A 21,975-nucleotide genomic window follows, 5' to 3' on the forward strand; every position below is an offset into this window, starting at 1 on the left:
AACATTAATATGAGTAAAAGTTACATTTTCAGAAATGCAAGAACATGCATGCCATATTAATACACATTTACACTGGATAAAATGCATCAGCTTTATTGATGTAATAAATTAGCAGGCTTTTGGATTAACAAGGTAGAAATCATTCAGGTAGTTATTACACTGTTTTGAGATTCCATAGTAAAATCGGAGCTGATAAGTATATATTAATCCTTGTTGAAGCACTTGGTTGATACTCTGTAATTTCTCTTTTCTCAGCACAAAGGATGATTGCTTCAATGTTAGCATTCAACCCCCTGTTGGAGAGCTGCTTTTGCCTGTCACTATGTCAGAGAAAGACTTTAAGAAGGAGCAAGGTGAGAAATATTTCAGCAGCTTCAATAAATGTATTTGGATGAGAAGAAGGCTGTGTGCCTTTCAATTTCCAAGCGTACAGCGACTGTTTCCTGTGTAGCTGCTTGCATTAGTCTCCATTAGTATTCAGTCCAGTACTAATTATTTAATTTTAAAATTTTTTTAAAAAGTATATACAGTGATATTTGACAGCTTTTCGGTGTGCCTCTAAAAGCACAAAGCCCACCCTTTACCCTGAAACAGTCTTCTGGCTCAGAGAGTCTTGGCTTCTGTCGTGAAGTGTCTTTCCTACTAGCAGTAAAGCAGAAAGTTGAAACCACAGCTCAAGGAAATAAAACACATTTATTGATACAGTGCCTGTCTTTGCTAGCCTTTATTCCAAGGCTATGCTTAAATATTCTTAGCGTTCCTAATCCTTGGCTACTTTGAAGATTATTTATTTTCTTTTCAAACACCTCGTATAAAAAGTATTCTTGTTGGAATACTGTTTTAGAAAGGTGACATGTTTTATGTACTTCTGCATATTCCTAATGTTAAGTCTTTAAAGAATGTAAGTTTCTGATGCTAGTCCAAACACAAACCTCCCTAAGAGCTTTTAGTGACGTCAATATTTTATACAAATAATTAGAGAAAATTGTAGTTAGCTTTTACTGTGTGTTAAATGGAATAGTCCGTGCTGCTACCCTTAATTTGGATGTGATTCTTGGATATTTTAAAATAGGAATTATTACATTTTGCATGCGTTCAAACATAATAGTGTTTACTCATCTGTCTCAATGTGTGGGGATTTACATGTGTAAATCTCTTCACATTGAGATGAGAATATACCCATGGGATCCTGTCTCATTGCTGTGTAAGGCTCAGAAACTCAGTATATCCATCAAGCAGTCAGGAACACCAATGAGTAATGCTATGTATTACTAATTACTGCTTTTGAGCATTTCTTGCATTTGTATTTTTGAATTATTAAGAAAGATAAATATTGCCTAGATCATTTTCAGTTAAGCTTATGGCTGTACTGAAAAGTTAGGATTGTGCTTTGTGTTCTTAACCAATTGATACTTATTTGCTGTTCTTACCCTTTGCTGGCTAAAGCCTGCCTCTGCTTTATACCTGCTCAGCAAACCAAGGTGAGTGATTAAACGAGGCTGTGGCACATTTATTCTAAACTGTTCCCTAAAAATTGTAGCTGAGGTTGTAGTGAAAGAAAGGCAGATTACTGTGCTTCTCCGTCCCCTTCCCCTGCCTTGTTTTTATATTTGCTTGCTTTGTGATATTTTGATAGAGTTTTTGTATGTTTTACTGTGACTGAGGGCTTTTTTTCCTCCTGACTGGCCATACAGAACCACGAGCACAAAGAAGAAGTGTACTTGGAGAATAGCTGTGGTCCTCTGTGGAGCTGTTGCCAAAATTCCTTTTTCTTCTGCCATTTTACTTCTATGGTTGTTGATTATTTGTCTGAATAAATCTGGCAGCTGTTTGCTATGTTTAATAGAGCAGAAAGGCTACTCTGAATAAAGCTATTTGAAAATTTGTTTATATGAAGTATTTGTAAATCCATGAAGGTCTCTTGGCGTTTCTGTATCGCTCTCTCTGTCTTCCTGAATTCATTCTTTTATGCAGGACTTGATGCTGGCAAATTTACCACAGGTTTAAAAACCTTTTCTATTGCATCTTTTTTTCTTAAAGATATCAGCTGTTTCAGAATATTCATGGTAATAGAGGTCTCAGTTCTAAATTTTACATAAGTATTTATTACAAAGGTCTAGGAGCAGCTAGCATTTGGGAAGAATTACTGTGTGATCTTGTTAAGTGAAAAATCCATATTACAATAATAAATGCAGAGCAATTTAGGATTTGGTATATATTATTCTATTTTGTGTTTAACTTCAATTTGTCTGTATTCTCCAAATGAATCTGATTTATATAACTTGGTTTTCACTTGCCATGCTTTTTACTTTTTTTTTTGTTTTTTCTTGGTTTTGGACATAAGATGTTTCAAGTCTTGTACTTGGAGATGCCTTATTTTATTCACAACCAGAACAAATAGGTAAAAAATAGTGAAAGAGTGAGGGGAATATTAGAAATGGAAGATTGTACTGGGGAAAATGAGAATACGTATAGGTCTTAGGGATTTTTACATCTAAATCGCATGTGTAACCTAATAAGAATGCTAAAGAGGAAATAGCTGGTATTACACTGCTATGTAAAAGACAGTTTATTGCTACATATCTTTACACTCTGCTGTTTTGCATTGTCTTACATTTGTATATGTCCATTTTCTTCCTAATGGCAGAAGGAGTGGGGAACAGATAGGTTATTGAATATTCATGGCTGTGAAGGTTGTATGATGGTAGTGGCAGAACCTAGAAAGCTGAATTTATCCCCATGCTGTGTGATAATGCTTAGCCTTATAGACGGTCTTCCCTTTCCTCCTGAGCCGGGGAATCCTCCGATGAGGTAATTCCCCAGAGCAGCAGCTGAGTTAGTGGTTGATATTGTGATTGACAATTTGGAAGCAGTGGATAAAAATGGTATTGCCAAACTACTCCTTACTTTTCTGTTTAAATACTTTTACTGATCTTTAGTTTTACCTGGTTTACATATATATATGTATGTATATATATATATATATATACACATATACCTTGGTTTACATCATATCCCCGTGGAAGGTCTAGTTTCTGTAGCAGTAGTTCTGCATGATTGATTTAATGTACTGTTGGAAACTCTACCAAATTTTTCACTTGTGTGCTGATTTTTGAAACAGTAGCAAAACTCTATTTGCCTTAATTCAGAGTAGAACTAGTTTAGCTTGGACATACCTTTGTTATTAAAAAGTTGTACAGTTACTTGATTGTATCAGTTAGTTAGCCCAGAGTAACTGCTGCTCTATGCTCTGACTAGAATTCTCTTAGATTCTCAAGTTTCAAGGAATATTGAAGGTGGCATGTGTTTTTTATAGCTGTATATCAGAATTTTCATGAAGGTGTAAAAACTACTTAGAGTGTAAAGACTGTTCCCCTTCCAACACAACATGTTTTAAAATAATTATCTTTTTATGTGTATACCTGATTCACATTTAAAAAACAACACAAAAACACCTTTGTTAAGTAAACAAATTGTTTACCTAATTTCATTAAGATTTATATATCTAACTTGTCTTCCTAACAAGCAAGATGCTAATTCTTTAAATGGTTGGACATTTACTATTTTCTGGCCCTTGACTACCATGAGCAATCATATTTGATGCCCCTTAATTAGAGCATCCTTTTTTCTTTCCAGGTTCTTTTCCACCTCAGCAATCGAGACAATACATTTGCTTACCATGCTGCTCTCCTAAGTGTTCTTTTGCATGTAAATTAATCTTGATTCAGTTTACACTGTCATGCTGAGTGGTACAAATTGCCTATAACAATAAAACAGCATGAGTTAAAAATAAAGGGGGGTGAAAAGGCAGATTGAATGTGTGCCTTACTTGATAGGATGTTACTTTGCTTTATGCCAATACATTAGTTGACGATAATGAATCTTCTGTTCTGAAAAGCATGGTTTAGTTGATTTTTTTAATTTTACTTCAATGGAGCAGTACCTTGTCTTTTATAGAACAAGTTAGACAAACCATTAATGACAAGAGTGTTAAGGTTAAATATGAAGCAATGCATTCACTTCTCTGAGTGCTATCCATCTTTCCATTTACAGGAGCTTGACAAAAGTACTGGCTTTGTACAACATTTCCTTTAATTACATGCTGCGGAAAACAGGCTTTTAACATAAACATAGTTGCATTCATTTATTCAGCATTTGCTCTTCAATAGAGCTTAATGGAGAAGGTTTAAATCCTAAATGAGTACACACATCTCTCAGCAGTGTTATGTCAGTCCCTGTGCTCTGCTTAAAAGCAGTTTTAGGCTGTATATGTAGTTTTTAAAGCTTTTGCCTAACAGTGAAGTTAAACAATTTGAAACAGAATGTTCTGTTCCCAAGATAAAGCTGGTCTTTATAGGAAGTTGTACGCTTATTTTTGCTCTCTGCAACACGAGATCATGTTCAAAAATAGCCCATTATTTACTTATGAGCTGTTCCATCTTTACTTTGATATTTCTTATTTTGTGAGCAGCTAATGCACATTCTATGGCATAAAAATGTTGGGTTTATTTTTTTAATTGCTCTATTAAGTATCTTAGTGCCATTTGCACTGGATTAGAACTGTATGTGCAGCCCTATAATACTCCCCTTTTGAGACTTTTGCATTGTTTTCATTGTTAATGTTATTGTGGATTTCAGATGCTTCGTATTTCTGCCTAAAGCACTTTGCTCCATTGTTTGTCTGCATTTTCACCTGTGTTTTCTGAACATAGTGTAAAATCACACACAGAGTGTTAAGTTGTAGTTACTGTTGGCTTTTAATCAACATGAGCATCCAGCAAATCATTAATTCAGAACAATGGATGTTGATAGAAAAGTGAAGGTTTTTTGTTAAAATGTCCTTGATCAACATTTCCTTTTTTTTTTTTGTCGCATGTTTGGGTACAATATTGATATTTCTGTTCCATTTTGTTGTGATATTCAAATTACTTTAATCAAACAGTTTATGGTAACATTTTAGAGAATTTCCCAGTTTCTAATGGAATGTCTTGATCTTCGTGAACGTAATTGAACCAGTGACTACTGTCTGAATGTCAAGATTATTTTTAGCAGCTGGATATGAAGTTGTAATTAAATGCAATGGGTTTATAATTGAAATATTAGAAGATGTCTTTGTGTATGGTCTTAACTTAAACTGGACTTTTCCAAATCAGTCTTACTTAATTTATGTTTGCATTTTTCTTTTAAGGTACACTTTTTTGTAAAACAGAGCCGTCTTAGTTTCACAGTTGTATTAGTATCATATGTCATTGTTCAGTTATTAGTAATTGTAGGGCATTGCAAGTTATACCTTAAACAAATGTAATTAATTTATTACAGAATTGTTTTCTTGACTAATGGTTTAATTTTTAATGCAAATGTGGGGTTTTGTTTAGAAGTCTCTTATTTTGGTTTTATGTTTAATAAGCAAGAAAATCTTAAAGTATTCACAATGAAGTACTTAACATTTCAGGGATGCTGACAGGAATGAATGAGACATCTGCTACAATAGCTGTTGCTCCACAGAACTCTACTAGACTTGTAATAATTGACAAGCTAGTGAAGGCAGCAAACCTGGGTGTAGTCCCTTCTGGTCAAGATAACATACACAGGTAAGATTACGTCATTCATAGTTGAACCATCTTTTAATATGAATTTGTTAGTTCAAAATTGCTCAACATTTAATAGTGATAGGGAAAAATTTATTCACACCTTTAACAGATGAAGTACCCAATTATACTGTAACATAGAACCCTAAGCAGGTATTAACTTGAGCCTAAGTACTCTTAGCTCTTCATTTGAATGTATCTAGACTGTACTGTACACAGTTAGGGGGAGTTGTCCTTTCATGGTTTTGTTTCAAAGGGAAAATGTAGCCATTTAAAGCAGAATAATTTAAAGAGCATCTGTGTTTTTTTTTGACTTTTTTTCCTGTTTCTGAAAGTAAGTGGCCTTACTCAAGTGCGTCATCTGTGAGAAACAGCTTGTTTTTCCCACATTGATTTTTGACCTGTGATATCCAGGTAGCTAAACCTAGAAGTTGTTTTTTGGTGTTTCAGGGTTGGGTTGTTTTTTTTTCAGTTGGATGAAGATACTTTTAAATGCAGGTTGAATGTTAAATTGAACATTTCTTTGTCCTTCCTGTATTTATGCAAGGAAAAACAGTGATCAGCTACAAAAGTCATTGGCCCGGACTAAATTCTAAATGTTACTTGTAGATCAATCCATTTAATCCAAAAGCTGTGATACAGAATGTCAGTGGAATTGATATGATTGTTGGTTAATGGCAGCTTTTAAGTGATTGACTCAAAATATTTAGCCCCATGAATCTGTATGCCTTGTCACTTGTGACAGGAACAAACAGGAAAACTGCCATGTGTCAAAAACTGAGTGGACACAAATAGCAACAACAAGATGTGATTGAAAGCTGGTATAACCTGGTCTTGGAAGAAGAAAATGCATGCATTTCTCCTAGAATCTACTAAAGCTGTTCCAGAGTGTGAATTATCTCTTTAGCTCCTGAATATTCCTACTTGAATAAGAGCAAAGTATCTTCTTTTAAAACAAAGAACAATGTTTCTCTTTGAAATTTTGCTGACTGAGATGGCTGTTTGGAATAGTGAGAATCATGTAGCGTACACAGGACTAATAACCTGGTATTTCTCTTTGTTGGATTTAGTCTTTTTTGCATCACTGGGCATTTGTATTGTATTGCATTAACATTAACCCAGCTGGATTTTCCTATGTATTTGATACGGTCAATGATAAAATTCTGTTTCACCATAAAAACATGGTACAGCAAGTGCGATTGCCCTGAAATGATTGTCACTATTGACACCTGCTCCTCCATGAAAGAGTCTTCATTTGTTGCATCCCTGAGGGATTTATACCGCCTCAGCATCAATTCAAAGACTGGGTGAGAGTGTCAATCAAAAGAGACTGAAGTGCCTGCAACATACAGGTGTTCTCCATCTTTACCTTATCCATCACGTGAGACTTACCACATAGGGATGGATTGTTTTGTGACTGAGTCTTGAAAAGGCTTCCAAAAGTAATAGCTTAGTTCCTAGCTCAGCCAAAGGTTTCCTGTTTGCAGATAAGTTCCTAATTTGATCTTGCTTTTCTCTTGCTCTTTTCAAGGAAAAAAAAAAAAAGGAAAGAAAAAAAAAGGAGAAAAAAAAAAGGAAAAGGGGGTTTTGCACAAAACAGTCTGTGACCAGCAGTAAATAAATTGAAGATGTACTTTCTGTTGGGTACGCTCCTTCAGAGACAGTGGTTGAAAACATGTTATGGTCAGGCTGAAGTGTTCAGAATGTTTTAGAGCATCCTGAAATGTTCTTTTATGTTTTCAGTTTGATTCAAAATAGAATGTAGTCAGTCTGCCACAGTAGTTACAGAATAGTTTGTCTTTATAATATCCATCAGGCAATAAAAATTGTTTATAACAACTTAAATAGCCTACAAGAAATACCCAGCAATGATAAGCATTTAGAAAATAGCCCTTCATTTTCTTTACCATAAGTAACTGTAGTTGAACTATTGTGTAGTCATAATTGCAGATAGTTTTTACTGAGGAAAAGAATGGGAATACTAATTAATTGATACTGTGGTTAACCTGTTCATCTTTTAAATAAAGTAAACCGTAGGTTTAGCTAAATGAATATTTGAGATAGATTAGACAAAACTCTGAAACAAATTACTTAAATACATATACATATATGAAAGTATACATATATTTGGATTAAATCAACTTTGCCATGAAAGTAAATAAAAATGGAGTCTCTTCTTCCACAATCTCACAAATTCAAGAAGTGTGTCATGTTTTATTTATGTGGCATATACAACATTTCAGGATGATAAATAAGGAGTTAACTTTTACCTTAATAGGGCAGTTACAAATTCAATAAAGATATGTTAAAAGTGATTTTTTTTCTATTTCTGCATATTGTCGTCTGTCTTCTTTGTTTTAGTGCAAGTGGTATTTGGGGGGAAAATTATATACAAGAACTTGTTTTAGCTCATCATGCTATTCTGTGAAGACTGCTTGAGCTCACTTCTTGGAAGTCCTTAGTACATACCATTTTAAACAGAAAAAATTTTTAAACTGATGTTTTGCAGTGTGCAGCATGAATTATATTAACCTCTTAGTCAGTCATCCCCAACTTAAGTATTTTTATGTAACGATGTCTAATGTCAATAAATTTATATTATCTGGTAATGCAGTAGACTCATTCAAAATGAAATTGTTTAGTTTAGCACAGGTGTATCCAGTGAACATGAACAGGTATGTATTTCTTGGGTTTTTTTCAGTCTAAATATATTCGCACTCATGAGAAAGACAGTGTCGTTCTGGTGGGACCCAATTACTCTCCTTAAATTGATAGTCCTATTTAGGATTGTATTTTTGCACCAATTAAAATCCTTAGAGCAAATATAATGAAGATCTGAAAATAAATACTTGAAACACATATCAACAGAATAGCATGCAGTCATCAACGAGAAATGAAAAAAATACAAATCTGTTAAATACATCAGCTGCATATCAGTCTGTATCACAGTATAGCAACACCTTCTTAGGTGCATTGTTTTCTCTCTTTACTATATGGTTGCTGAATACTTACGTTTACTTAATGTAATAATTTAATTGTTCACTGAGTGTAGAACAAAATGCAAGATAATACAGTTGATTCTGTTTTAAACTCTCTTTTCTGACTGTTTTTATTTGAAGTGATAGCTGCAAACTCAGTAGCCAATATATGTATCAGAACACAAAGGTGCAGATTAATATTCATACCTTTGTAAAATAAATTTGCTATACCATTTTACTTTCTTAAGTGTAGTTTCCTGTTCTTCTAATGAGTTAATATAAGCTAGTAGATTACCCGGCCTTGTAAGGCTGCATATGGTGCATTCTCATGGCCTTAATACGATTTAGCTATGTATTGATCTCTCTTGCTTTTGTGATCAAGGGGAAACATTATTTCAATTTTAAAGGCTTCTGCCAAAAGCAAGAATGTGAAATGCTTTTCAAAGAAAATATTTTTTCTTAGCAGAAAATATGTCTCGAATATGAAAACATCAGAAAAAAATCTGTATTTTTCTTAAAATACTATTTCACAAGAGTCATTAGGGTATTTTTTTTAATTGCATAGCTCTTTCAATGTCTGAAAACTGTTGTTTGTTAAAAATATTTTAAGAAATGAAGGATTGGAAGTGGGTTGAGAAATACATAGATGTTGGCAAAGTGATTTCAAAAAGAATCAGCTAAAGCACCAAGCTTTTGTCTGGTTATTCAAACCACACTGTGGGTACCATTTGAATGTCTAAAGACAGAGACATGTAAAGAGAAATATTTGTTTCTGCAGCGAATTAAATCAATCTGAATAACCACATTTAGAGACTAGATACTTTTCAGTTGAAGTATTTCTCCTGTTTATTGTCAGTGGGAAAAGTCCACCAGGCATTTTTCCTTCTTTTAGGTGATACATAATTGAGGACATTTATTTCCTCAAAGTTGATTCTTCTGTGGACCATCACTTCAGGTCCCTGTCTCTATCTTGGCAATAATATTCATTGTTTTATATATCAAAAATAAATTCTAGGTTACTCTCTTCAATTCCAAAATGTGATGAGATGAAGACACTATTCAACTCAAGATTTTCAGTATTTTTAACAAATACAAGCCTTATTTATCCAGAAATGCCCTTCATGTTAGTGCTACCTTCAAAATGTGTTGCTTATTCCTCTCACATGAATATTCTAAAAGTCCTTTAGGTATCTTCCTGTTCTGTCATTTTCAGCTCCATAACCTCGTACCAGGGTAGGTAATCTTTATTTTCTTGACTTCTAATATAGCAAAAGGCAACAGGTGGTGACAAACTCAAAAGACTAGTTGCAAACTTTAATTTTAGACTTGAATGCTCTTACGTACCCCTTGAAAATGTCAAAATATTGTCAATTACTGTGGAAGGCTCTCTGAATGAAGGAGAGGTATTTGAGGGTAAATTGGCTCAGAAAGAAAATAATGGAAATATACATTTCCACTCCCTACAAAAGGTGGTGCAAAAGCTTTTAATATGTACACAGAGGCATATAGCAAAAAAGTCTGTTCAGAGCTGGCATCATCAGAAACAAACTGGATTTGCTTCTTCCCTCTTTCACTTTGTTTTATGCTTGAGTGATTCTGTTGACGTCAGAATATAATGTGTAATGGAATGGAGAATCAAGCTGTCTTGAACTGACTTCCTCTCTGCCTTCTACTTCCTGAAGCATTTCTTAAGTGGGGTACATTGCACTCTAGTAGATCATTTCCCTCAGTGACCATGGCTCTACAAGATGATGTAAGGTAGAACACCTTTTCCATGCTTTTTGTTCTCAAAGACTTTACTTGTACATTACCCAGTAAGTCAGATAAAAGTCTGAACCTATCAGGTTGGATATGAAAAACAAATTTTAGTCAGCCTTAACTAAATAGTCCATTGAAGTAGTCTGTCGCTGCTGTTGTATTTTGAAAGCAAGCCACAATTAGTAACAGGAAATAGTTGGGTTAGAATGTGAGTGTGATGTCATCTACATCTTTCTTTTCTGCAGTTTATCAGGATGGCCTTAACCATTGACCTCAGCACTCTGAGACATATGACAGCATTAATTTCAGTCCTCTAATTCGAGACAGGCAAGTCTGTAATTTCAGCAACCCAATAGCGACAACCTGGGGTTTTGAAGACAATCAAACCTCAGCTCCTTTCAACACTGAAGCCTTAATCAGCTTCAGAACAGCCATTTCAAAATAACGAATTTAATATCCTTCTCCATTACAATCATGAAAGTTGTCATTCTGATAGCTGTCTCTCCTTCCTAGAGATCACTAGAACTTGCAGAAGGAAGGTTCTGATCTCATGGTGTGTCTTCATAGTAGGCACCTGAATTAGCTGCAAGCAAGCTAGCTTTTAAACAAGTACGAAACAGCGCTTATGCTCATTGCTGGTGCAGGCCTAATCAGCTAACACAACATTGCACACAGTGACTATGCTGCTTTTGGGATCTCTATTTTTAAGGACACTTCACTGAACCATATAGATACACCATTTTGTTCAGAGATTACTGTCTGTAGTACATCATACTTTAGCATACCCATGACCTGTGTGATTCTGTGAATAAGCAAGTATTGAATGAGATGTACAATATCTTCCACCTGTCTTTTGGAGGTTTGCGTTAATATCTTTTACCAAAATCAAAACTGTACTGTGTAATTTTTAATATGACAATAAGCACACTGCAATGGATAAGCATTGAAATCCTGAAGAACATGAAAGCAAGTAGACCCAACATAGAAACTTTCATAAAATGCTTGAAAATCAGAAGTCCAAGGATCAACACTTGTTTTTCACTAGCCTTTATTCCCCATCCCATGAATCAGCCTGACAGTGTGGTTGTACTCAACCCTTTTTATCATTTTGCAACCTGTCATGTCCCATTTATAGTATATTGGCAGACTGATTCTCAAAGGAAAGAGGGTTTTGTTTACAGACAGTTTTGGTTATCAGAGAATGGCATGCTTAGTAATCAGTTATCCTGCCCACATCTTTTTAATCCAGCAACACTTACTGTGGGAAGAAAAGGTATGTGGTTGTGCATATGTATAGGTAGGTTTATACTGAAGAAAACCCCATTTAAAAGGGTTCGCTGGAAAATTTTACTGTGTATGTAAACTTCCAATTTGTACTAATTTTGGAAGAATTCTCAGGCAGAAAGTTGGTGATCAGACGCCATCAGCTTCCAAAATGTCAGAAGGGAAGTGCTATCACCTATATATTAATGATAAACACAGTATAGAAATTTCTTAGAAATGCAAATTTTTTATAGCTACTTCATTTGAATCCAAACGTATGTTCTTAGCACCTAACAAACAGGTCTTACAGATCCAGGAAGACTGTTTTTTAAAGATCTTTTCTGCTCTGTGTCCACACAAAAATCTTTCCTGAGATTTTTTACTAAGCCATTGGCCTGTCGGAGAGCTTAAATGAAGTGAAATCTCCCTCTGGCAGTAGCTCCTTTGACGCAGTTATGTGGACTGTTCTGCTTCTGTGGTTCCTTAGCTGTGGGGCTCAGTCATCTTTTTCTCCTCTTCTAGAAAGCTGCAATGAGTAGCTGAGTAAATAAAGTTGTAATAGACATGCAGCCTTGGTTTTGCTTCCTAATTTCTCAAGTAGGAATTAATTAGAGAGCTAAATACCCTCGGCAAAGCAGTTTCTCTGGTAGCCTTTACCTATAGGAGACAGAATTCTAAAGATTATGGTATATCCACATCCACAGTATTTCAGCCTTTGTTGTAACCAGAAGTTGTAAACTCTTAATATTTTCTTGATGTATAATAGAAGTAATTCTAGCTTTTCTGAAAATCAAACAAACCAACCTGCCCAACTGGGCGAACAATTTCTTCTTTCTTCTTTTTTCTTTTAAGGCCCTTAACATTTGTAATATATTACTATATTTAAGGAGCTTGCATGTGGATTGCAAAATTTAAAAATAACATGGGAAAATCAGGTTTTACCTAAATATTAAAGTATATGAGTGAGTCATTTTAGATCCGAGGTTAATCAAAATAGATTGTTCTAGCCTAGCTTATTTGCTATCCACTAGAGGACAGCACTGCTTTTGTATCTGAATGCTGTAATGTGAAAAAAATGTGCAGCGTTTTCTTTGAAAAACAAATAGGAATCTTCTGAGCCAGTTGTTTAAACAGAAAACATTTAACACTTAAAAAAATCTAACCAAACAGTAGAATATCTTTGATTTGAAAGATCTCTGAGGAGCTTTAATATTTTCGTATATTTTTGTAAGGTAGCTTACTTTCTTGGAAGTAAATAATTTTTTCTGCAAATTAAAATGTATAGCCTGTTTTAAAAAATGGACGTATGTAATTCTCAGATATTTACCATCCTAAATGCCTGCTTCTTTAAGAAAAATAAAAAGAATAAACTAGATGAGAAAAAAAAATAGATCGAGAATTACAATGGTATTTTTCTAGGTGTGAGGTCCAAATATGTTGATTCAAGCTTTTAGCTTATTGAAGTTTTGGGGAAGAGGTATAAATACCAACATACAAAAATGCTGGAATTTTTGAAGTAAAGGTAAATTTGGAGAATGATAAAAAGTTCATGTAGCATCTTTTTGAACATGTGTAGTGCTGTGTATTGAACATTAAGTTTAGAAAACTCACTTGCATTCCTGCATTTTTATTAGAGGTACAGTGCAGCTGCTCACTGACAGCTGAGGACAAACGCAAAACCTATTTTGGCAGTAGGACTACAAATTTTAAAAACATAGTACAGGTTTGACTGCAATTTACCTTACAATTTCATTATTTTATTAAAACCAAAACTAGTTAATGTTGGTAATAACTGCATTATGGTAATGAGTTAAGTGTTTTGAACAATTTATTCTAAGATAGTGTTAAAATCACATGACATACTAGAAAAAAGATGACAATTATAATATTATTTTTAAGGTAAATATTAATCAAATTGTATTAATAATAACCAATGTTAGACAAGGGTTTTTTTCCAAGATATTAAAATTACCAGGTTAAAAAAAAAAAAAAATCCTTTTTGTGAGTATGTTTCTGCTTACATTTTAGCATTAAGCTTACTTTATCCCCACGTCAGAACTCATACATAGTAATGCTATTCTGTGTAGTTCTTTTTCATGTTCTAATGCTTACACAGAGAATGAATACAGGTAATTAGTAATTTAGCCAATTTTTAGATCAAATGTTACTTATAGAGTCAAGCCTGTACATGATAGAATTTATCAGAGTAAGGTGAAGATTTAGAGTAATAAAAATGTAAATATTTTTGTTGTCCAATCAATAGACTGGAAGGTAGTTCGAGTTGTTCGTCCTTATATTTAAAAATTGAAAACAAATTCACAGCAGTTTGTTTTTTTCACCCCCTCTGAATATATTCATTGCATAACTTGATTACACATTTGTCAACTTTGGACTAATTATTTTTCTACAGCTAGGGCAGGGCATTGCATCTTCTGATTGTCTTTCTTACTAATAGGATTCTGTCTGCTTCAGCAGGCAGTAATTGAAGGTTTCATGTACAAGATTTAAAGAAAAGGCAATGGGAAAAAAAAAAAGTTTTAGCCTCCACGGGCCATTATCACTGTTTCTGGTAAGCAGTAGAACAGAAAAAGGAAAAAGCTTAGCTTGAAAAGAAAAACCAGAGAGAGAGAAGAGCATGCGACAGGAGAGAATGTATGTTTTAAGGCTGTTGAATTATGTGTAGCAAACTTACTCTGCTGTAAACAATTGTCCCGATAGTGACCGTTCAGGTCTAAATTTACTTTCTCAAATGCTGAATTTTAAAGAGCAGATTTTTAGTTACTATGTTGCTGTCTGTTCACTGGTGTGGAATTTTCATAACCTTTCCCTATAAAATAAATGCCTTTCCTGTATATTGTAGCTATCCTCTGTTCACAAGTAAAGGGAAAAACTTGCTAGTCTGTGGTTAGGCTGGTCATCATTACAAAGCCAGTGTTTGGCAAATGCTGTCACGTTGTGACATTAAACCGCTTGATAGTTAAACTATGGTATGGTTAATACAATTGAGTGGTATTAAACCATTGTATGGTTAAACCACAACACTGGTGCTCTATCGTTTCCCTTTATATCAACTATAAATCATGTATTTCTATGTGATAATCATGAACAAATCTTATCTTCATAGAAAGTTACCAAGAATGTGTACTTGATTTTTAACTCCTGAAAGACAAGTGACTTTCTAAAAATATACAGTCCTTTCTTGATGTTGATTTAGAATTGATTCTTAATACATATTTCCTTATCCACTGAAAAGTACTGTATTTATGCAGAAATAATCTGTGAACTCCTTTTTTTTTTCATGTCACATAGCCTCAGAATATTTAACATTCATTTGAAAGAAACGAATATATTTGGAAAAATATACCTCACATTGTTATGTGTCTAATCTGTCCTGATTTTCTTTAAATGGGAGGAAAGCTATTAACAGTTGCAAATCTTCCTGAATAATTTTAATTAAGTAAAATCAATTTTATAATTAATATTATCACAGAAAGAAAAATAGAAAATAACTCCAGTGTAACAGAAAGAGCCATCTTCAAATTATTAGTAAATATTTGGTTCTGTTTCCTGAATGGTATTCTCATTTACTTTCTGTTTTTTTTCATGTTCACTGATGCATCATTTGTTGCGACAGAACCACGTTCATTATATAATGTCATATGCTAAGAGTTGTCCATAGGGCAAGTCCTTTTGGACCTACAACCAACCACTTTACCACTTAGATTTTAATGTACTGCAGGGCCATTTCCAAGGTTTATTTCATTGTATGAATTCTGATAGGTTTTATTATCTTTTTACAATTTTTTTTAAATTCAAATTCAAACCTTTAAGGCATTATCAACTTTTGGAAAAAGTAAAAAATAATTACTGACCTTGTGGGGAAAATAAAAGTTTCTTGCAAATAATAAATAGCTAGTATACTATTAGAGTGATGATTTTTTGCTGCTGAAAGATATTTTTTTTAAACAGCTTTCTGGTCTAAGCATTTTGCTAAGCAGAACACACATTTTGGAAAATCCAGGTGGGCTTTTTAAGAGTAAGCATAGAAATGCAGTAACATGTACTTAGTTGAAAAAACACTACTAACCAAATTCTTCAGTGGCAGTATTTATAAAGTATCTAAATATTTAGCAAATCAGTTTTACTGTTAGAGTCTTCTAACTGAAGGTCAACTGCTTCATCCTTTTATAACTCTATTCAGTTTCAGAGATCGTACGTGCATATTTGTGTTATTATTCTCCTTAGAGACAAAATTAGCTTCCCTATTTTAAGGAACAGATTTTGATTTCTAGAGTTCAAAATCAGTGGCAAATCCATTGTGTGGTTGTTCGTCTATACACCGTTTTCTAATGGCGAACTAAGTCATCCTGTATTGTTCTAATTCTTTTTTTGCACCAAGCGATTCCAGATCGGTGACCATTGATACAAACCAATTAGCAAATGCTAGTTATGCGTGCTAATGCTTAGTGTAAAATCATCCTAGTATCAGACCCTTTGCATCTTGCAAACCACATACAAACTCACATTTTATTGATTTAATGTGTTCTGTTTAGATGTATGGAAAAGTACTATTGATTCACTATGCGATTTTGCAAATCCACATGTGAAAATGCCATAGCAAAACTCATCTGTGATGCTTTGGGCCACCTTGGCTTTTGTAGACCGTTGATTTTGTATCACTTTCAGCTTTTAATAAGAGAGGGTAAAATCAAGCCTTGAGGCTATGAAACACAGCGGGAGTGCCAACTACCAACCTATTTATGTGCATGCTCAGACATAATCTGCTTCTGTGTTGTCCCAAGGCACAAGCGTTAAGTAAATAAAGTGACTAATAAGACTATTGTTTCTATAATTATCCCTTCCCCCTGTCAAAATCAACCACAGAAATAGTCATCTTCTATATCTCAGTGCAAATAGATGAAATCATTGATATAACTAGCTAAGTAGATAATTTTTATAATAGTAACGTTGTTTTAGACCCTCATATTAGAGGGAGAGGTCTTTGAATGTATCTATAATCCGGACAAAAGAAATAGATTGACCTGTGATGGGTGACATTAGAGAAGTGCCCCGTGTTTCCTTAATTAGTATAATGTGTTATGAGATTTTGGTATGTGTATTCTAAAAAGAAAAAAGAGAAATTACTTCTCGTTTAAAGAGAACCTGCTTCCTGCTTAAGTGGCTAATATTTTAATTAAGTCTAGAGTGAAGTTTTTTTGAGTATCCCCTGATAAACTCCCTCCTTTATGTTGATGGTAATTAAACAGATCCCCAAGGGCTTGGGCAGGCGCTTTGCAAGGCCCATGCTAATTGTGAGACATGAGACACTGACCAGTTGGTTTGCTCTTGAATAGCCCACAGCGTGCTGTCAGCCCAGCAGTTTGATTTTTCTGTATTGTGAGCTGTTGTCAGGGCTAACTGGGTCCTATTGTGGCTGAAGATGTTGCGCAAATTGAGGCAGATGGCTCTGATTCAGACACGTGTCATTCAGAAAGAGGAGAGGAGATTGGCCCTGCAAAGTGGGGTCAGACTGGGTCACAGACCTGCTCTACACTTGTTAGTGTTTTCAAAAGCCCATGCGCAGCAACTTTGTTGTTGTCAAGTAATCAAGGGGGGTGGGGGAGGCGAAGAGCAAGAAAAAACCCATGGTGTGCTCCTTGTGGAAGATGGAAGAAGAGGCTGTTGCAATCCTCTTCCTTCTCTTGGGCCTGGCTGTGCATGCAGAATGAATTAACAGGATTGACAGAAGTTCATTGTGCCTCAAATGGCTTTTCAGTCAATTGCAGTGCTTAAAAGGCTAGTTTTGCTTTTAATTCCATGTAATTAGTGGGTTCTTCATGTCTTGGAATTTAGTAATGGTGCATTAAACCTAACTTTTGTTTATACGATTGGTTGGGGTTTCAGAGGGGTTTTATTTGCTTTGTAGGATTTTTAATAATTCTAAAAGATTTATAATTATTGGCCACATTTTATATTAAATATTATGTAGATGAATTCACAGTTAGAATAATTTGGTGTTTTGCTGTTACCATCATTTCAAATAATTGTGTTAGGTGTTTGTAACTTTGGCTGGGTTTACTTTGAATTAATTCCCAAGATGGCATGAGGATGCACTTTTCTAGAAGTACGATAATTTTGCTTTTTGTAAGTGCTCTACTACATTTAGCATAGTTACATTTTCTCTAGAGCATCAGATAATGACAGTTATCCATGGGAAGCTCCATGTAGCTGAATTCAAGTTGCCAATGTGCATGAGTATTATAGGTGAATTGAAGAATCAGAATTTACATAATTTTATTTAAATAGTGTTTAGTTTGTGCTATTAAATACACAATTTTGCATGATACTTTTTGTTTTTTCTTAAATGCAGAAATATTTACAAAATGCTGAATAACTTCTATCTGAAGTATTTATGGAGGTTTTTATGGTTTATCCCCTGAAATGCATTAATGAGATTGGAGGCATTTTGGTTTTTTGTTTTATTTGAGCTCATTTAAATTTTCCAGAAAAAAAACTTAGCAGTCTTTGACCTTAAGATCTTCAGTGATTTTTCTTTTCCCTTTCCCCTCCAGGTTTGCCGGTAAGACTGTGCACAGTGGGTCACTGATGCTAGTCACAGTGGAGCTGAAGGAGAGCTCTACAGCACAGCTCATCATAAACACTGAGAAAACTGTGATTGGTTCTGTTCTGCTGCGGGAGCTGAAGCCTGTCCTGTCCCAGGGGTAACCTGCTTACATCTGGACTTCAGAATCTGGCACACAACAAAAGTGCCTGGCATCCACTAGTGCTGCCTTTCATTTATAATAATAGCCCTTCCATCTGGCAGTGGGGGAAGAATACACTCTTGACATTCTTGTCTTCTGCTTTAGAATGCTAGTGTGTATCTATCATGTACGCAAGTCCTTTCCTTTTTTTCTGCTTGCTAACCAAAGAACATGTATTTTACTGTCAGTTATCTGTGCTGTAAAATGTATTTCCCATTTGTTCTACCCTAGTCCTTCCCTCTCTGCTCCCCATTGCCTTCCTCCATTACCTTTCTTCCCTAATAGTTTTCCCCATTTTAGTGGACAAATACTAGATAATAAAGTTCAAGGGAAATCACACTGCTTGAAAACTCAGTTAAAATGGCAGGTAGGTTCCAGCAACATAAACAACAACTGTGTGGTTCAGAGAGGGCTTTTTGCATAAGCGTAAAAATACAGTAGGTACAGGAAAATGGTGTTTGCTTTCTGGAAATGCTTGTAAACCTGAACTTGTGTATTGAAAACATTGTTGCCACCTGCTGCCATTTTCTGAAATATTTCTGTTAAGATGCCAATAAAGTAGTGCTATGAGCAGAGGTTTTCTCTTTCTTGTTTTGGTAGAGAACTGATAACAATAATCAACAGTATATAACTGGTTAATTAAAGTAAGTGCAGGGTAGGATGCTACATACACATCAGCTCTTACCATAATTCTCTGCTATGTGGATACACTTTTGTTAATAAATGAAGTCAGGAACTGCCTGTTTTCAAATTGGCCCATTCATAAAATACTGATTTAATTATTAGACATATTACATTAAATACTATTAGACTATTGTGACAAATACTGTCATCTAGCTTAATAAATTATTCAGATCTTTGCTACCAATTTCTTTTGTAAACTGAGATTAAAAAGTCTCCCACCTGTGCTTCCATTCAACTAGGGCTGAAACGACCAACAGCCATGAAAACTTTGTTGCACCCAGTTTTCTGCCAGTAGCCTGGGTATCACTGATTTTCACCTTCCCTTCACATTCTGGTTACATGGTAGGACTGCAGATGCTGAGCTTTGTCATTTCTTATCAGTTCTCCTCCCTTCCAGCATGGCTTTTCCTAGTAACTCATGGCTCTGCTACAGATGTTTTCATGACACTGAAAAGGTATTTTGACAAGAGTGCCCTTGCTCTGTCACCAGGACCCTTGCATGGTCCTTTGGTGCTAAGTGGTGCTGGTTTTGTTTAGCTTGCTGGATGACAGGAAGTACTGCTTCATCAGAAATGCTGCTTTGCTGCACACTAGAAAATTCTTCTAAAATTTTCTACTAAAGCTAAAAGGTAGCTCCAATGTGTAGCAGAGTTTATCAGCAAATTCTGAAGAGGGGTGGGAGGTTTTTTAGGTGTTTAAGTAGCACTTCTGTGAGAAATTAATTTCTAGGTTTTGGTAGCACCCAAAATTTACTCGTATTTGTCAGACAAAGAAACAAGAATCTTATGCCCTCAACAGAAATGTATATGTTCTTAATCAACATTTACATAATTTTCTGAAGTCCTAATCCTGCAGTTAGTTTTTTTCTTGAATTGCAGTTCTCAAGTGTGATGTAAAAGTTATTCAAACATGAAAAATTAATCATTTTAGAAAATACTGTCATCTCAGAGAAAACGCAGGTTGCTCTTAGATAGTGTTTGATATTAAGATTCAGTGAGAAGGTAGTGAAAAAAGGTGCAGAACCACACTTCCGTGGAAAAGACAACTCTGAAAGCTTCAACCATGCTTGTAAAGGAGAAAACATTAATTGTTTTTTCAGCAGTGTTAAGTCAAAGGAAAGCATATTAATACTCTAAGCTGCACATGGTGCTGAGTAATTTTTGGCTCCCTAGAGTAATTTATACACTTCAGTAGTGAAGCCCAGAAATGTGTATAGGATGTTTGGGGAGTTTCTGGTATTAATTTACACATTTCAGCACTTTCAGACTTGGTCCAATGGTTCAGTAACTCTCAATACAGGTATCTGGGCTGTGTGATTTGAAAATTCATGCTGTCTTCCCCAAATAGTAATTTGGAGAGAAACTTTATTTAAAGACAGATACTTAAATAGTAAAATATCCCTGCACATAATAAAGCTCTTCAGGAATATAAACATGAACATATGTACATGTCTTTACAGTGGAAGTTGCACTCTGTCATAATTCAGCCAGTTAGCAGTAGTTAACAATAGCTTCTTGGTTTTGCTGTGTGATATTTTTATCCAATTTCTTCCATACTTTTCATCATTTATAGAGGCATATTATTAGGATGTGAAGTAAATGACTAGTCTAAATTGCAATCTAGAATTCACTTCAGTGATGTGCTTGTACCAGGTATCAGCAGCTCCTACCTCTGTGAGCAGGCTTTTCAGTCAAGAGCTGCGCACCGAGAACTATGTGCTTCTGCAAGAATCTGGACCTGTGCAGCCTTGGAACACAACTGCATGCATGACTCAGGGCACAGGAGCAAGGCATTACAGGACTGTTGAGATGGGTTTTGCTAATATGGCTAGGGAATTATAACAAGGTCTAGTTTAGGGAGTGGAAGATGAGGGTTGATAAATTATGGAGAGTTCAAGTTCAGTGGGGCCTTCAGAAATATAGAAAAACCAGTAACTACAAACTGATATACATTATGGTAGTTTGGAGTCTAGTTTTATTAACTACTTAATTTACTCATGCCCAAGATAAGTAAAACTCAGAGCCTCCAACATTATTGTGATCTCATCCAAACTTTAAAACTCATGCTGGTAATTATGGATTGAAGAATTATGCAAGAAAAGCAAGGGCAAACAAACGAAGTGAGAGATTGGCGGTTCACCTACTCTTTGCTCCCTGGTTGTTTCTACACACACATGTGCCAATTTGTGAAGAGGAATAAATTTAGGGTGGTTTTTTTCTCTCTTCTCCTTCATAACTGAATTTTCTAATCCAGTTATTCCAAAAGAACTCAAACTATTTGGAAAGAATAAGGCATGGAGAAGAGTTGTTACATTACTTTGGATAGCAGACTATAAATGTAGACTTGATGCATGACAGTCAAAAGAGCAATTTTTTTTCCTCTTCCACATTTTATGATGTTGTATAAAAGGATATTTTTTTCCTGCTTACCCTGCTTTAATTCTAATAACTAATTTCTGAAGAAAAATAGCAGAAGTAGAAATGGGTCTACAGCTAGGAACAAAATAATGGAAGATATAAATAGAATACCATGTGAAACAAGTGGAAATAATGGAAGTGTTTTTAGGGCAGGGACATAATACACTATATGAAATAATGAGTGCCATGGAAAAGATAAATTGGGCTTTCTTGATCATCTTTTCTACTAACTCAGGAGCAAGGTGGCATTCAGTAACATTTCTAAAGCAGTATATGTAAATTGGAAGAGGGAATTAACTTTCTTCTCACAGTTTTTTAACTACAACAGGTACTTAAGCTCTAGTCATCTGCTGTTTCAAGATCACAGTATCACAGTATGTTAGAGATTGGAAGGGACCTCAAAAGATCATCTAGTCCAATCCCCCTGCCGGAGCAGGAACACCTAGATAAGGTTACACAGGAACATGTCCAGGTGGGTTTTGAATGTCTCCAGAGAAGGAGACTCCACAACCTCCCTGGGCAG

At 35.0% G+C, this 21,975-nt stretch overlaps 1 protein-coding gene across 5 annotated transcripts in view; it reads left to right on the forward strand.

The window, feature by feature from the left end:
* Positions 1-18,921, forward strand: part of AP3B1 (adaptor related protein complex 3 subunit beta 1) — a 171,193-nt gene extending 152,272 nt beyond the window's left edge. For 3 of the 5 annotated variants that reach the window (XM_061376830.1, XM_061376829.1, XM_061376833.1), the window contains 3 exons: positions 256-353; positions 5,453-5,591; positions 18,160-18,921. In XM_061376830.1, coding sequence (XP_061232814.1) covers positions 256-353; positions 5,453-5,591; positions 18,160-18,313 — 391 coding nt within the window. In that variant the 3' untranslated portion in view covers positions 18,314-18,921. Of the gene's footprint in view, positions 1-255; positions 354-1,446; positions 1,482-5,452; positions 5,593-6,333; positions 7,119-18,159 lie in introns of those variants that run through there. The other 2 variants (XM_061376831.1, XM_061376832.1) reach the window with 2 other exon arrangements.
* Positions 18,922-21,975: the final 3,054 nt, after the last annotated feature.

Source organism: Neopsephotus bourkii, unplaced genomic scaffold, assembly GCF_033783945.1.
Source record: "Neopsephotus bourkii isolate Nb327-2 ecotype Australia unplaced genomic scaffold, CSIRO-AGI_Nbou_v1 NB_1740, whole genome shotgun sequence".
Classification (NCBI taxonomy): domain Eukaryota; kingdom Metazoa; phylum Chordata; class Aves; order Psittaciformes; family Psittacidae; genus Neopsephotus; species Neopsephotus bourkii.